This window comes from Podarcis raffonei, chromosome 16 (genome assembly GCF_027172205.1).
Source record: "Podarcis raffonei isolate rPodRaf1 chromosome 16, rPodRaf1.pri, whole genome shotgun sequence".
NCBI classification, from domain to species: domain Eukaryota; kingdom Metazoa; phylum Chordata; class Lepidosauria; order Squamata; family Lacertidae; genus Podarcis; species Podarcis raffonei.
This window is the reverse complement of record NC_070617.1, coordinates 28,028,701-28,043,993: the sequence shown is the minus strand read 5'-3', so window position 1 is coordinate 28,043,993 and position 15,293 is coordinate 28,028,701. Positions and strand designations below refer to the sequence as shown.

The following is a 15,293-nucleotide window of genomic DNA, read 5'->3' as shown; positions in this document are numbered from 1 at the left end:
GCTGCTATATACATACATACATACATACATACATGGTTTGTTTTCTATTTTGCAAAAAAATAATTATTTTTTCACAATTCAATAAAAAACCCCCACAAGAAATAAATAAGGGGAGGGGGGCTAAAGAAAGAAGGAGCAGGAAAAATGAGCTACAAGATACTCCCTCAGTATTATATCTTAACTTTTATTCCCTACAAAGGAAGATTTAGGGCTGGATATATTTTTTAAATGCCATCAAAAACTTGGCAGCCATAGAGGAGTGACTAGAAGCAGAGGACCAAGGGGAGCCCTCTTGCTCTGCATCTCAACAGATCTCAGGGCACAGATGAATTTGAGCTCTTCTTCAGTTGCTGCTTCATTCTCAGCTCTGGGGAGAAAGAGGGAAGGTTTTTGTCTCAGTTCCCCATCAGATTGTATCACCGTGGAACTTGCTACTACCAGTGAACTCCCAGGCACCACAGTAATAAACGGCCTCATCTTCAGCCTGGGTGTTGGAGATGGTTAAATAGCCATTGTTCCCAGAGATAGAGGGAGTGAACCGATCTGGGATCCCTTCTCCCTTGATGCTGGTACTATAGAACACCAAGCGAGGAGCCTGGCCAGGTTTCTGCTGATGCCAACTAAAGATACCCCAGTTACCACCACTACTTCTAGAGCAGGAGAGTTTCATAGTTTGGCCCAGGGACACAGACTCTGAGGCTGTCTGAGTAACAGTCTGTGAATTGACACCTTTGGAAAAAGAAAAAGAAATGCATCATTTTCTGTGTTTATAAAGATCAGAAAAAAATTGTTTCTATGATAAATTGCACAAGATAAATGGGTTTGTGGTTTGTCCCATTATCTCAGCACAAGCCAACCTGATCCTATTAACCAACCAGAACCAGACCTGAGCAGTAGCTGAGAAGGGTGAAGAGAAGAAGGAGCCAAGCCATGGTGAAGTCAAAGGAAGGGAGAGTCCCAGAGACAAACAGCTCCACAATCTAGCTGCACCTTCCTTCTCCTCCTCTCTTAAATCCCCTGGAAATGACAGATGATCTCTCATGCAAATAGGTCCACATCAATTGGCTTGGGCAGAGGCATCATGCTTAGCGACAAAGGGGGTGATTTGCATACGGTCCAATCCTTGGTATCCCAGTTAAAAATGAAATGATCAAGTAGCAGATTGTGGATAAGTTCAAGAGACTCTGTCCTGAGCATCAGAATACTGGATTAGGATTGCTGTTTATTTCACATAAACAGCAAAAAGAAAAACTAAAGAAAGAAGGGACAGAAAAAAGAGCTACCAGACACTCCTTCAGTATTATAAATATAATAATAATAATAATAATAATAATAATAATAATAATTTTTTATTTATACCCCGCCCTCCCCAGCCAAGGCCGGGCTCAGAGCGGCTTACAAGCAATAATAAAAACAAGATGAATGATTACAACTTAAAAACAAAAATAAAAAACAACATTAAAATAATGGAACATTAAAATATTAAAATGTAGCCTCATCGCAGGAGGAGAAGGAAAAGAAAAAAGAAAGAGAGGGAGGGAGGGAGGGAATCAAATTGGCTCCAAGCCAAAGGCCAGGCGGAACAACTCTGTCTTACAGGCCCTGCGGAAAGAAATCAGAGCGTTCCACCTGGCCGGAACCAGAGTTGAAAAGGCCCTGGCTCTGGTTGAAGCCAATCTAACTTCCTTAGGGCCTGGGACCACAAGGGTGTTGTTATTCATGGACCTTGAGGCTCTCCGTGGGGCATACCAGGAGAGGCGGTCCCGTAGGTACGAGGGTCCTAGGCCGTGACATAGACATTCATTAAATATAGACATTCATTCCCTACAAAAGAAGGTTTAGGGCTGGATATTTTTTGAATTGCCAGCGTAAGCTTGGCAGCCATAGGGAAGTCACTAGGAGCAGATGGCCAGGGAGGTCCCTCTTGCTCTGCATCTCAACAGATCTCAGGCAGAGATCACTCTGAGCTCTTCTACAGTTGCTGCTTCATTCTTCACTCTGGGGAGAAAGAGGGAAGGTTTTTGTCTCAGTTCCCCATCAGATTGTATCACTGTGGAACTTGCTACCACCAGTGTACTCCCAGTCAGCACAGTAATAAACGGCCTCATCTTCAGCCTGGGTGTTGGAGATGGTTAAATAGCCATTGTTCCCAGAGATAGAGGCAATGAACCGATCCGGGATCCCTTCTCCCCGGGTGCTGGTACCAGCAAACACAAAGCGAGGAGCCTGGCCAGGTTTCTGTTGATACCAGTAAAAGCTGAGCCAGCTCCCACTACTTTTAGAGCAGAGAAGTTTAGTTGTTTCACCTAAGGACACAGACTGGGAGGCTGGCTGTGTCACTGTTGCTTGTGAATTGACCCCTTTACAGAGAAGAGAAAGAAAAAGGTCATTACCTCTGTCATATCCTCTGTGCTTTCAAATAGCACAAGAGCATTCTGTCGCTAAAACAAATACAGATTACCGATCATTTTGCTGTTTTGTCTCCCAGGCGTATGTAAGGGCACTTTGCATCCTTACCTGAACCGTAATGGAGAAGGGCAAAGAAAAGCAGAGCCCAGGCCATGGTGAGCTCTCCAAAGCAGCGCAGGGTCTCTCTGAACTGAACAGGCACCTGGCTGGGACCCAAGGAACCCTTCCCTTTTTAAGTCCCTGGAAGATGAGGAATGGTCCCTTCATGCAAATTCAACCTGTGCTCATTGGCTCAGGCCATGTCTTGTACATGATTAATTTGAGGCAGACGTAGGATAATAGCGCAGGGGAAAAGTGAGGAGGAAGGCTCCTAGCTTAACGGTAATGGACGTGATCAGTTAGCAGAAGATGTTGTCCTTGGTATCTCCATTCCTCCCCCCCCCCCCGCCAAAAAAAGAGTTAAGTAGTATCTGATGGCAGACACCTTCTTCTGAGACTCTAAAGTCAGAATAACCACACCAGATTAGGATGCCTTTTCACTAAGCTTTTGCTCTGATGTGTTATGTTGCTGCAGGCAAATGTTCTCCCACACTTTCTGGTTCCTTTGCCCACCACTTTTCTTCTTTCAATGGTTTAATTTTGCAGAGAAGAGAGTTTGCTGCACAAGATTTCAAAATAAACTTAAGTGTCGATTTCCTGGTATGTGATTGAAACTCACCCCAAAATAACAGCAGGCTTGAAGAGCCCCGAACGAACCAGTAGCCTGACCTAGTATAAAGCCGTTTCTTCTGACCCAAGATAGTATTTGGATGCTTTATTACACTAATACATATTCTCAGTTCTGAACTGTGAATGTCAGGCAACTCTAGGAAGTGTGCCACTGTAAAAGCATATGGGTTACATCCAGCACAAAGCTGGTCTTCTGTCCTCAAAGAAAGCAGGGAATGCCAAACCTACTTAAGCACTCCCTGCAGAAGGAAGACAACTTATCACCTTTCCTTCCCACATTTATGGCAGGAATTACTTTTTTCAGTATCTGAACCTCTTTGAACACCAAAGCTCTGTTGAGATTGCAAGAAACACCTGTTTCCACTGCAGACTGTAATCACAGCAAATCAGGTCACTTACCAGAACTTCTATCTTTGCAAAACTGCGCTACAAAGCCCTGTAATAGTTTCTGGGCATAGCAAATATTCTGCTTTTGTAACAAATCTCTGTAGGTTGCTAAATTCACTTTTATCAATTTCACTTTTCTCAATGATTCTTCATATATTAGCAGAATGGGAGGAGCTCACTTTCTGTTGAGATTAGCGAATGAAATGGCAAACAGAAAAAATCTGCAACTGAGAATTTCCAAAAATTGCATCCCTACAGGTGTGTGAATTGTGTGCGGCTAAAAAGTAGGTGGTCCTGCCTTGGAGTAATGTTTGAGGCCAACTGGCTTTTCTGAGCTTTCTAAACTATCCCTGAACTAAACTATTCACAAGCAGCTAAAGAATTTCTGGAATCCTCACAAATAGGCAACAATGAAATGAGTCACACAAATACTTTTCTCAGGTTCAAACCCACAGCTTGATGTGGAAATGAGCTCAGGATAACTAATGATCTCCAATATATATGATTCCCTGAAACTGATTAGCATCGGGATATGATAAAGTTTGAACTGTCTCTTGTCTGAGACAGAGCTTCAGTGTTATGCACTAGAAGGAACTTTATTTGGGGGTCTGGCACTCTGTCGGTGAGATGCCCCAGTTGTATGGGGCAAGGTTGATCTATGCAATGAGTCGTCAGGTGCTTCTGCCTTGACGAGGGAAATGGGATTAAATGCACTTGGGTTTCTCTCCATTCCAAGCACATGATTCAAAGTCCTTGGGGAAAGATGAAATGAAACTTTCTAAGGATTCTTGGTTTGCTGCACTGTGGCCAAAAGGTAATAATAATAATAATAATTTATTATTTATACCCCGCCCATCTGGCTGGGCCTCCCCAGCCACTCTGGGCGGCTTCCATAAAAACCAAAAATACAGTAGAATATCACACGTTAAAAACTTCCCTGAACAGGGCTGCCTTAAGATGTCTTCTGAATGTCAGGTAGTTGTTTATCTCTTTGACATCTGCTGGAAGGGCATTCCACAGGGCGGGCGCCACTACCGAGAAGGCCCTCTGCCTGGTTCCCTGTAGCTTTGCTTCTCGCAATGAGGGAACCGCCAGAAGGCCCTCGGCGCTAGACCTCAGCGTCCGGGCAGAATGATGGGGGTGGAGACGCTCCTTCAGGTATACTGGACCGAGGCCGTTTAGGGCTTTAAAGGTCAGCACCAACACTTTGAATTGTGCTCGGAAACGTACTGGGAGCCAATGTAGGTCTTTCAAGACCGGTGTTATATGGTCTCGGCGGCCGCCCCCAGTCACCAGTCTAGCTGCTGCATTCTGGATTAGTTGTAGTTTCCGAGTCACCTTCAAAGGTAGCCCCACGTAGAGCGCATTGCAGTAATCCAAGCGGGAGATAACCAGAGCATGCACCACTCTGGCGAGACAGTCCGCAGGCAGATAGGGTCTCAGCCTACGTACCAGATGGAGCTGGTAAACAGCTGCCCTGGACACAGATTTGACCTGTGCCTCCATGGACAGCTGTGAGTCCAAAATGACTCCCAGGCTGCGCACCTGGTCCTTCAGGACCAGGGAATCCTCCACACCTGCCCGCCTCCTGTCCCCCAAAAACAGTACTTCTGTCTTGTCAGGATTCAACCTCAATCTGTTAGCCGCCATCCATCCTCCAAGCGCCTCCAGACACTCACACAGGACCTTCACCGCCCTCACTGGTTCTGATTTAAAAGAGAGGTAGAGCTGGGTATCATCCGCATACTGATGAACACCCAGCCCAAACCTCCTGATGATCTCTCCCAGCGGCTGCATGTAAATGTTGAAAAGCATGGGGGAGAGGACAGAACCCTGAGGCACCCCACAAGTGAGAGCCCAGGGGTCTGAACACTCATCCCCCACCACCACTTTCTGAACACGGCCCAGGAGGAAGGAGCGGAAGCACTGTATGACAGTGCCCCCAGCTCCCAGCCCCTCAAGACGGTCCAGAAGGATGTTATGGTCGATGGTATCAAACGCCGCTGAGAGATCCAGCAGAACTAAGAAACAGCTCTCACCTTTGTCTCTAGCCCGCCGGAGATCATCAACCAGTGCGACCAAGGCAGTTTCAGTCCCATGATGAGGCCTGAATCCTGACTGGAAGGGATCCAAATGGTCCGCTTCTTCCAGGCGTGCCTGGAGTTGTTCGGCAACCGCTCGCTCAATCACCTTGCCCAAGAATGGAAGATTTGAGACTGGGCGATAGTTGGCCATCGTGGCCGCATCTAAAGATGGTTTTTTAAGAAGCGGTTTAATAACCGCCTCTTTCAGCGGGTCTGGGAAGGCTCCCTCACGGAGGGAAGCATTCACCACCCCACGAAGCCCATCGCCCAGTCCTTCCCGGCTAGCTTTTATAAGCCAGGATGGGCAAGGATCCAGGAGACAGGTGGTTGGTCTCACTCGTCCAAGCAGCCTGTCCACATCCTCGGAGGTAACAGATTGGAATCGATCCCACTCAACTTGACTAGACAGAACTCTAGCACTCTCCCGCCCCGGCCCTGCTCCCACGGTGGAGTCTACTTCTTCCCGAATCTGAGCGATTTTATCTGCAAAAAACTTTGCAAAATCATTGCAGGAGAACATGTGGCCCATACTGGGCCCCGATGTTGCAGGTGGTTCCGCTAAATTGTGAACCACCTGAAAAAGTCTCCTGCTGCTGTTTTCTGCAGATGCAATAGAGGCGGTGAAGAAATTCTTCTTCGCCGTCGCTATCGCCACTTGGTAGGCTCGACGTTGAGCTCTAACCTGTGTCCGGTCAGATTCGGAATGAGTTATCCGCCACCGGCGCTCTAGCCGTCTCAACGATTGTTTCAAGGTGAACGTTTTGGTCTCAATTCCCCATCAGATTATAACATCGTGAAACATGATACTATCAGTGTGCTCCCAGTCACCACAGTAATAAACTGCTTCATCTTCAACCTGGTTGTTGGAAATTCTTAAATAGCCAGTGTTCCCAGAGGAAGAGCCAGTGAACTGATCTGAGATCCCTTCTCCCCTGGTGTCATTGCCGTAGAGAACAAAGCGAGGAATCTCTCCAGGTTTCTGCTGATATCAAGAATATATATATCTTGATGGTCTGTGTTGTCAAATATCACAGGAGCTTTAGAACTGTATGATAACTAAACATGACTTACACTTTTGGGTTTGGCTCTTAGGCTCACACAGTGATTTCATTGCATCCTTACCTGAACAGTAATTGAGAAGGGCCAGGAGAAACAGAGGCCAGGCCATGGTGAGCTCTTCAAAGCAGCAGGACTTCCTGAAGCCACAGGAAACAGACTCAACCAACCTTTCCTTTCTTACATCCCCAGAGTTGGTGAATGGTCCCTGAATGCAAATCCAGCCAGACAGGATTGGTTGTTCAAGAACTTCACGTCCCCACGGGGAATACATGAACCCACATAAGAAATGCAACAGAACTGATATGCATAAAGGAAGCTGTGAGGAGGCTGTGGAGATGGTTCCCCACCTGCATGCTGCTTTGTCAGGGGCCTGACTGGATGTAAACACAGCTGGGCCATGGCTGGTTTGATGTGGTGATGGATGGAAAGGCGAGGACAGACTTTCCCTCCTCCTGGCAATGCATGCAAAGCTAAAGGAAGGAGGAGGAGGAGGAGGAGGAGGAGGAGAAGAAGAAGAAGAAGAAGAAGAAGAAGAAGAGGAGGAGGAGGAGGAGGAAGAGTTTTGTTTATACTCCGCCCTCCCCGGGCTCAGGGAGGCTAACACCAGTAAAATTACAGTAAAATCAAAATAGGGAGAAAAAAACCAATTTAAAATACAGGTTAAAATGCAATTCAAAATACAGCCTCATTTTAAAAGTAGCCCATAGATCAAAACCATAAGGGGAGGGAAACATAAGGGTCAGACTGAATCCAAACCAAAGGCCAGGCGGAACAGCTCTGTCTTGCAGGCCCTGCGGAAAGATGTCTAGTCCCGCAGGGCCCTAGTCTCTTGTGACAGAGCGTTCCATCAAGTCGGGGCCAGTACTGAAAAGGCCCTGACCCTAGTTGCAACCAATCTAACCACCTTGCGATATGGGACCTCCAAAATGTTGTCATTTGTGGACCTTAAGGTCCTCTGTAGGGCATACCTGGAGAGGCGGTCCCGTAGGTACGTTGAGAAGATGGGAGGGGATCTTGTTTCCATCCAGATGTTATTGGACTGCAACACCCTCCACTTCTGACCATTCAGATGGGTGTGTGTGACCTGCAATATCTGGAGGATCCCAGGTCTCTCCTTCATAAAATGGCATATTCTCCCCCTGCCTACAGGCTGCTGAATGTTCTCTCCCTGGAAAAGCTTGAGGAGAGCACTGGATGTTCCAGAACACAGGGGTGCAAAGCCCCTTCAGGCAATGGCTTAAGATCATGCCGGATCCCAGCCACCCCTGCATTCTACTGGGACGGTTCAGGTTGGGGGTGGAGAATTCAACTGCATTTCTTGAAGGTGTAAATAGAACTTTAAGGAGCATACAGAAAGCTGCCTGGTGCCCAGAGAGGCCATGAGTCCAATGTTATGTTGAAATGCCTATACAGACTAACAGCATGTCCCTGGCATTTCAGACAACAGACAGCCCAAATAATATTTAGCAAATACTGGGGATTGACCTTGTGGATACAGCACATGTATTCTGCCACTGAAAAGAGGCATCTGACAGAATTCCTATCACTCCAAATTATGTACCTCTTCAGCCTTAGGGTTAGGGGATACATAAGGGGGGAGCTCAAAGAAGGGTCTGCTTGACAGGGCAGGGGGCTTCTCCCTAGAAAACTTATGTGAAGTTGTGCTCTTGAGTAATTCAGCCTACTCCACACTAAGAAAGAGGAGTGAAAGGTTTTAGTCTCAGTTCCCCATTAGATTGTATCATTATGGAACATGCTATTGCTGTCCTCCAAAGCAAGACAGTAATAAACTGCCTCATCTTCAGCCTGGGTGTTGGAGATAGTTAAGTAGTAAGGGTTTGCAGAGGAAGAGCCAGTGAACCGATCTGGGATTCCTTCTCCCCTGCTGGTCCCATAGAGCAACAAGCGAGGAGCCTGTCCCGGTTTCTGTTGGTGCCACTGAAAGTAGTACCAGCTCCCACCATTACTGCCAGTGCAGGAGAGTTTAGCTGTTTGGCCAAGGGCGACAGATGAAGAAGCAGGCTGTGTCACTGTTGGTTGTGAAGTGACACCTTTGCAGAAGAAAGAGGAAATAAATCATGACGTTGTTAATTAACACAAAGATCACAAAAGCATAATGTTCCAGTGATGAGTACAGCGTGAAAAGAGATTTGATCTTGGCCTCTGTTCACTGAGTTCTTGATACTTTTATTTATAAAAATATTTATATTCCTCTGTCTCATAAAATAGAAGATCACCGTGGTTTACAACAATATAAAAACAATAAAATCATAAAAAGCTAAAGACATATTAAAAGCAAAAAGAAATTACAAAGAAGCATCCATAGACAATTGTGGGGGATTTACTTGAGCAGTAGCTCAGAAGTGCCAGGAAAAACAGAGGCCAGGCCATGGTGAGCTCTCTAAAGGAGTCTGGCTTCCCTTCTGAAAGAGATCTAGATGGGATCCTCTTCATCCTCTCTGAAGTCCCCCAGAAATACCAAATGACTCCGTCATGCAAATTGGCTCTGTGCTCATTGGTTCTGCAAGAACTTCTTTATCTCCTTGCATTTGCATAGAGGTGCAGACAGACAGATATACAGACCTTTTCCCTTTCAAAATTCCAGAAAAGTTTGACCGGTGTGGGCTAAAAAGCATTGGTTTGGGGGGTTGACCAGGTGGTATTTAACGTGGTATCACTTCACTGTCTGCATCCCTGTCTCCAAATAAGTTGATGTCATCACAGATTCTTGTCCAAAACAGACAATACACAAAAAGGCTCCAAGAAACTCTTGAATGATTTTGCCTGCCTCACCCTAGAGAGGAAAGCAGAAGGTTTTTGTCTCACTTCTCCCTCAGATTGTACCACTGTGGAACCCATGAATGATGCTGGGCTCCCAGTCACAACAGTAATAAACTGCCTCATCTTCAGCCTGGATGTTGGAGATTGTCAAATAGCCCACGTTGCCAGAGATGGGGCCAGTGAACCGATCAGAGATCCCTGTTCTCCGGCTAGATCCATAGCACAGAAAAAGAGGAGCCTCTCCAGGTCTCTGCTGAAACCAGTGAAATCCATCCCACTTACTACCACCATTTCTTGAGCAGGTGAGTTTAGCTGTTTGGCCCAAGGAGACAGACTCAGAGGCAGGTTGAGTCAAGGTTGGCTGTGAACTGACACCTTGTCATCAAGAAAAGAGGGGAAAGCATGAGTTGGAGACATTTTACATGGTCTCAGGTATCACAGAGGCACTCAATCTCCATGACAAGCACAGTGTGCAACTGGGGCAACCCAGCCAGATGGGCAGGGTATAAATAATAAAACTATTAAATCATTACAGTGGAAATAGTTTTGTTGAGTGAGTCCTCCATACCTTTACCTGAGCAGTAGTAGCTGAGAAGTGCCAGGAAAAACAGAGGCCGTGTCATGGTGACCTCTCCAAAAGGGTGTGGCTTCTTTTGGGAAAGGGATCAAGTTGGGATATTTTTCCTCCTATCTAAATCCCCCTATAAATACCAAATGGGTTCTTCATGCAAATAGGCTCTGCACTAATTGGTTCTGCAAGAACTTATTTAACTCCTTCTTTGCGTCTGTCCAAAGCCCATCTTCAAAGGAGACATTTGCCCAAGAATGATGGGGTTTTGGTTCTCACTCTGGCCAGAAGAAACAGGAGCCAGCAATGGAGCTCTCAGGACAGGACTTGAGGGCGGACGACCGAGGTTCCTATAGCAGAGTGAGCAGGAGGGTCCCTGAAGACAGCAGGTCTACTGGCTTCACACATTTGGAAGGGAAGTTAATGCACATTCCCATCTAAAGAGCCTATCTCCCCAATTAGTCCATTCATTCCACAACATAGAATTGCCTCAGCTCAGGGGTGGGGAACCTTTTCCCGACAGAGGGGTTCATCCCCACCCAGGCAGTTTTCCTGGTTGGGTTGGGCCTGAGGCAAAACTGTTCAGAGCAACACCTGTAGATTTTCAGCCTTGTACCATAGGATAGTTTCTGCACTCTCAGCCCACGATCGATTCCTCATTTTCAGGCAATCCAGAGTTCAAAAACAGAATCTGGATGGTCGAAAACACTGAAGGAGAGGGCAAAGGGGGGGGTCGGGGTGAGGGGGCGGCCTGGGGAGAGAGGGGGCAGCTTAAGAGGGGAATGATATGGGGAATGGGGAGGCCTGGGATGTTTTATTTGGGGCCCAGCCGAGAGGATTCTCAGCTCCACACTAACAGCAGCACTGGAAAGAGTGGCAGCCAAACCGAAAGAACTAACATCATAGCTGTCAACAGTCCTGTTTTAAGTGGGACATTCTGGGCTCACTTCTGCTTGCATCCAAGAATTTCTGTCTTTTGGTCCAGCGTTCTGACATGAGTCCTCACACCAGAAGACTGAACCAAAAAATGCTCACTCTGGTGACGCCAGCAGGGTGGCGCCAAACACCTTCCTGACTCTTCTGACTCGCACCAGAGCTCCGGACCAGAAGGTGCTCTGCCACAACCCTCAAAGTCTCAATTTCAGTGAGATATGTATGTAACCTTTGTTGAGGAATAGATGTAAGGCTATTCTTTCCCACCATTCATGCCAAACACTTTTTAAAAGGAGAGGCTTAGTGAATTTTCTGAAGATGTGAATAGTTCCCTTTTCCCACTTCCTGGCCAAGACAGGGCTGATTTCCACATAACACGAAGAAGAAGAATGTGTGCGCGCACACATAAACGCATGCATCTAAGCTTCTCGTGGAAACCATCAAAGACTGCCCTCTTCCTTCCAAGGCTTTGCAGGTTCACAAAACTTTCCAAAGCACAATGCAAAGGTTGGGGGTGAGGTTGTCTCAGCCTCTGCTGTGTGCACACTGACAGTTATTGTTGGATTTCTGCGCACAAATGAGTAGGAAGGGCAGCTGGGGGTGGAAAGCTGAGCCGGTGTGTCCTTCTGAGCTGCGTCCTGCTTCGTTGGCTCTGCAGGTGCTGGCGATGCTCCCACTCTCCATGGCAGTTAAAATCTACGAAATGTGGGGAAGGTGGTCCCACTTCTCCCCCTACGGACAGAGGCAGGAAATGTCAGGTTCTAAAGCATCTCTAAGAAACCAGTTAAATGCAATCGTAGTGGGAAAGTGTTTGAGAAGATGAGTCCAAGAAGAAAAAAGTATATAAAAAGGAGGGAAAGGATTCCTGGAGAGAGATAGCTCAGTTGGTAGAGCAGGAGACTCTGATGCCTCATATTGGGCAAAAGATTCCTGCATTGCCAGGGGCTGGACTAGATGACCCTCATGATCCCTCCAAACTCTTTTATGAAAGCTCTGGGCCTGTTCCACCTGGACTTCCACCTGGACTCAAAAAAGCTCTTGAATCATTCTGGTTACCTACTCTAGAGAGGAAGAGTGAAGGTTTTTGTCTCAGTTCCCCATCAGATTGTATCATGGTGATACTTCCAGCCACCAGTGTCCTCCCTGGCACCACAGTGATAAACTGCCTCATCTTCAGCCTGGGTGTTGGAGATGGTTAAATAGCCAGTGTTCCCAGAGGCTGAACCTGTGAACCGATCTGGGATCCCTTCTCCCCTGGTGCGGGAGCCATACCACACAAAGCGAGGAGCCTGTCCAGGTTTCTGTTGATACCAGCCAAAGCTTTCCCAGTTACCACCACTACTTCTAGAGCAGGAGAGCTTCACAGTTTGGCCCAGGGACACAGACTCCGAGGCTGGCTGAGTTACAGTCTGTGAAATGACACCTTTGCAAAAAAGAGAGAAAGAAATGCATCATTTTCTGTGTTTATAAAGATCAGAAAAACATTGTTTTTGTAGGGCGAATTACATAAGATAAATGGGTTTGTGGCTCTCCCCGTTATCTCAGCACAAGCCTTTAAATACACAGAACCAGACCTGAGCAGGAGCTGAGAACTGCAAAGAGAAGAAGGAGCCAAGCCATGGTGAAGTCAAAGGAAGGGAGAGTCCCAGAGACAAACAGCTCCTCAATCTAGCTGCACCTTCCTCCTCCTCCTCTCTTAAATCCCCTGGAAATGACAAATGATCTCTCATGCAAATAGCTCCACATCCATTGGCTTGGGCAGAGGCATCATGCTTAGCCACAAAGGGAGTGATTTGCATAAGGAAGGTCCAGTCCTTGGTATGCCAGTTAAAAAGAAATATATCAAATTGCGGGAAAGTTCAAGAGGACTCTGCCATGAGCATCAGAATACTGGTTCAGGATTGCTCTTTACTGCACATTCATCCTGATTAGTCTGCAAAAACATTGAACCAAGTCAACTGTTTATTTGGCCTCCATCCACAACTTTTTGCAGGGAGGGCACATAACATTGCACCTGGGGAATGTCACTCTACACTTTCCATTTCCCTCTCACTGTCCTTTCCACAAAAGTCTCAGTCCTTGAATCCTTTAATCATTTTCCTGGCCTGTCTTCATGTGCACATGTCAGGTAGAATTCTCTGACATTGCATGGATAGAAAGTGGCCTCAGATGAAATTAGGGATATTTCTCATTCCCACCCCGCCAGATCGTCCTCGACACCCCATTTTTTTGTCCCCCCCCCGCAGAGAATTTCCTATCAGAAGAAGGGTGATGTAAGGAACTGGGCAGAGAGGAAATGGTGGAGACCGCCTCCCGATCCTGACCCTTCCAGGGAGGAGGAGGAAGACATTATAGATTGGCAACAGGGGTTTGAGGGAGGTAGCAGCACAGAGGTAGATTAAGGGGAAAGTTGAGAAATCATGAGAGAGCCAGAACAATACCCGGCTGACACGTTGTCATTAGAAAGCAACCCAGACACGCCATCTCCCAGAACCCGGCGAGCCATAAAAGTAGGAGAGCAAAGAGCTCAAAGACAGAGGGAACGTAGCAGCCCCCGTAGAGGAGATGAATGAGAAAGTGGGAGAGACGGGGGGTGGAGATTCACTCGGGACAATGCCATTATCCAAGAGGCTCTGTTCTATAGCCTCTCTGTAAAGAATGAACTAAAAAAGGACTGTAAGAAACTTTTCCTTCTTTTATACTTTCCTGGGTAACCAGCCGGGAGCTGCTGAAAGTATCCTGACAGGCAGGTGGCACCCCACGGCAGCAATGGGACACGACACATGCGCTCTCCATGGTCCTTAGAAAACCCTTTAATATTGCTTTTATTATATGTTATTATTTGGAAGATTTGCAAAAACAAACACACACACCATAAATGTATTTTAGAGAGGGGCAAGATTAGATGTGGATGCAAAAGCATTTTTTTAAAAAAACCAGACTCCTTGCACTCAGCTCCCACTTTCTTCCTGCCCAGGGTGCCCCTGCCCTCTGCTTACACCTCAGAGGTGGCACATCACACAGAGCGGGGTCTCGGCAGCGGCAGCCATGCCATCCTCCTCCTCCTTGGTCCAGCAGTCCAGACACACCGAGAAGGAAACATGCAGATGTTTGGGGACCTCAGCTCCCATCTAGCCCATCAAGCGCATTCATTGTCAGGGATGGCGGGAGATGCAGCCCCATAGCATCCATAGGGAAAGATGTGGGTTATCCCTGCCCTAGACAAACTTTCTTTGCCCAAGGCAGTCCATCCAGGCATCAGCCTGACAGCAAACATAGTCTTGGGCTGCATTCAGCTTCAGACTTTTCATTCCAATGGGTCTTCTCTGAGAACCCGTTGCACACAACTTGCCTAAGCGTACTCAGAGTCTTAGATAATATTCTTGGGTAGAGAAAGTTATTTTGGGGCCCTTGAGCTCTATACATGAGTGGTTTGGAGTGAACAGTGCATAGCAAACATGTTCCTGCCCTGCCCCAGGTGCAACGGGAGGAAACAGTCTGTGTTGTTATCCTAGTCTGCCAAATGTTGAGAAGATGCATCAACATCTCCCGTTAGAGGTGAGAACTGGGACAGCAGGCATCACACACAGTTTTGACGTGCAACTGTAACTGAACGTTCAGAAATTGAAACAATTTGCAAGCAAATATTCAAATTCATAACATTGTGAAGTATCCTTTGCAAACCCCACTGCAATGTACAGAGTACTCTAATGATGGAGACTTGGCCATGAGCTTCAGTATAAATATCTGGATTCGCAGCCATAACCTGAGCAGATAACTGTTTTTGACAGCCACTTTATGCCTGCACAAGCCAAGCTGAGCCCATTAACCCTCCATAACCAGACCTGAGCAATAACTGAGAAACACGAAGAGAACAAGGATCCAGGCCATGGGGAAAGTCCAAAGTAGGGCGAGCCTGAGAGACAAACAGCTCTCTGATCTAGCTTCACCTTCCTTCTGCTTTCTTAATTAACCGGGAAATGGGGTATTTTCTATCCTATTTCAATGTCTGGATTGGAAGTCAAAAACTGAGTGCACAAGAGCAGTGGCCATGTCCCTGGGACAGAGATGTACAATCTTCCTCTGGCAAGTCTGCACAGCTCCTTTCGGAGGACTGGATTTGCAGCTTCAAGAAAAGGTTTTGCTTCCCACCTGAATGAATCCCTTCTCCCCAGCTGAAAAGATCATAAAACATAAAGCCAACAAGCGACTCAGGTTTCAGTTAGTACCCTTAAAAGCCGTCCCAGTGTCCACGCTTAGAGAGGGAGAACGCTTGAATGGTTTGGGCTTGGCCCATAGACAAAGACGCAGAGGCAGCCGGAGTCAAAGTGTGCAGTGAACTG

The 15,293-nt window shown here is 46.9% G+C and overlaps 1 gene segment (V, D, J or C); it reads right to left on the bottom strand.

Annotated features, from left to right (window-relative positions):
- Positions 1–2,037: 2,037 nt before the first annotated feature.
- Positions 2,038–2,604, bottom strand: LOC128404304 (immunoglobulin lambda variable 8-61-like). The segment is given in 2 exon segments: positions 2,038–2,360; positions 2,518–2,604. Coding segments are annotated over 2 exon segments (369 nt in total).
- Between the last annotated feature and the right edge of the window lie 12,689 nt (positions 2,605–15,293).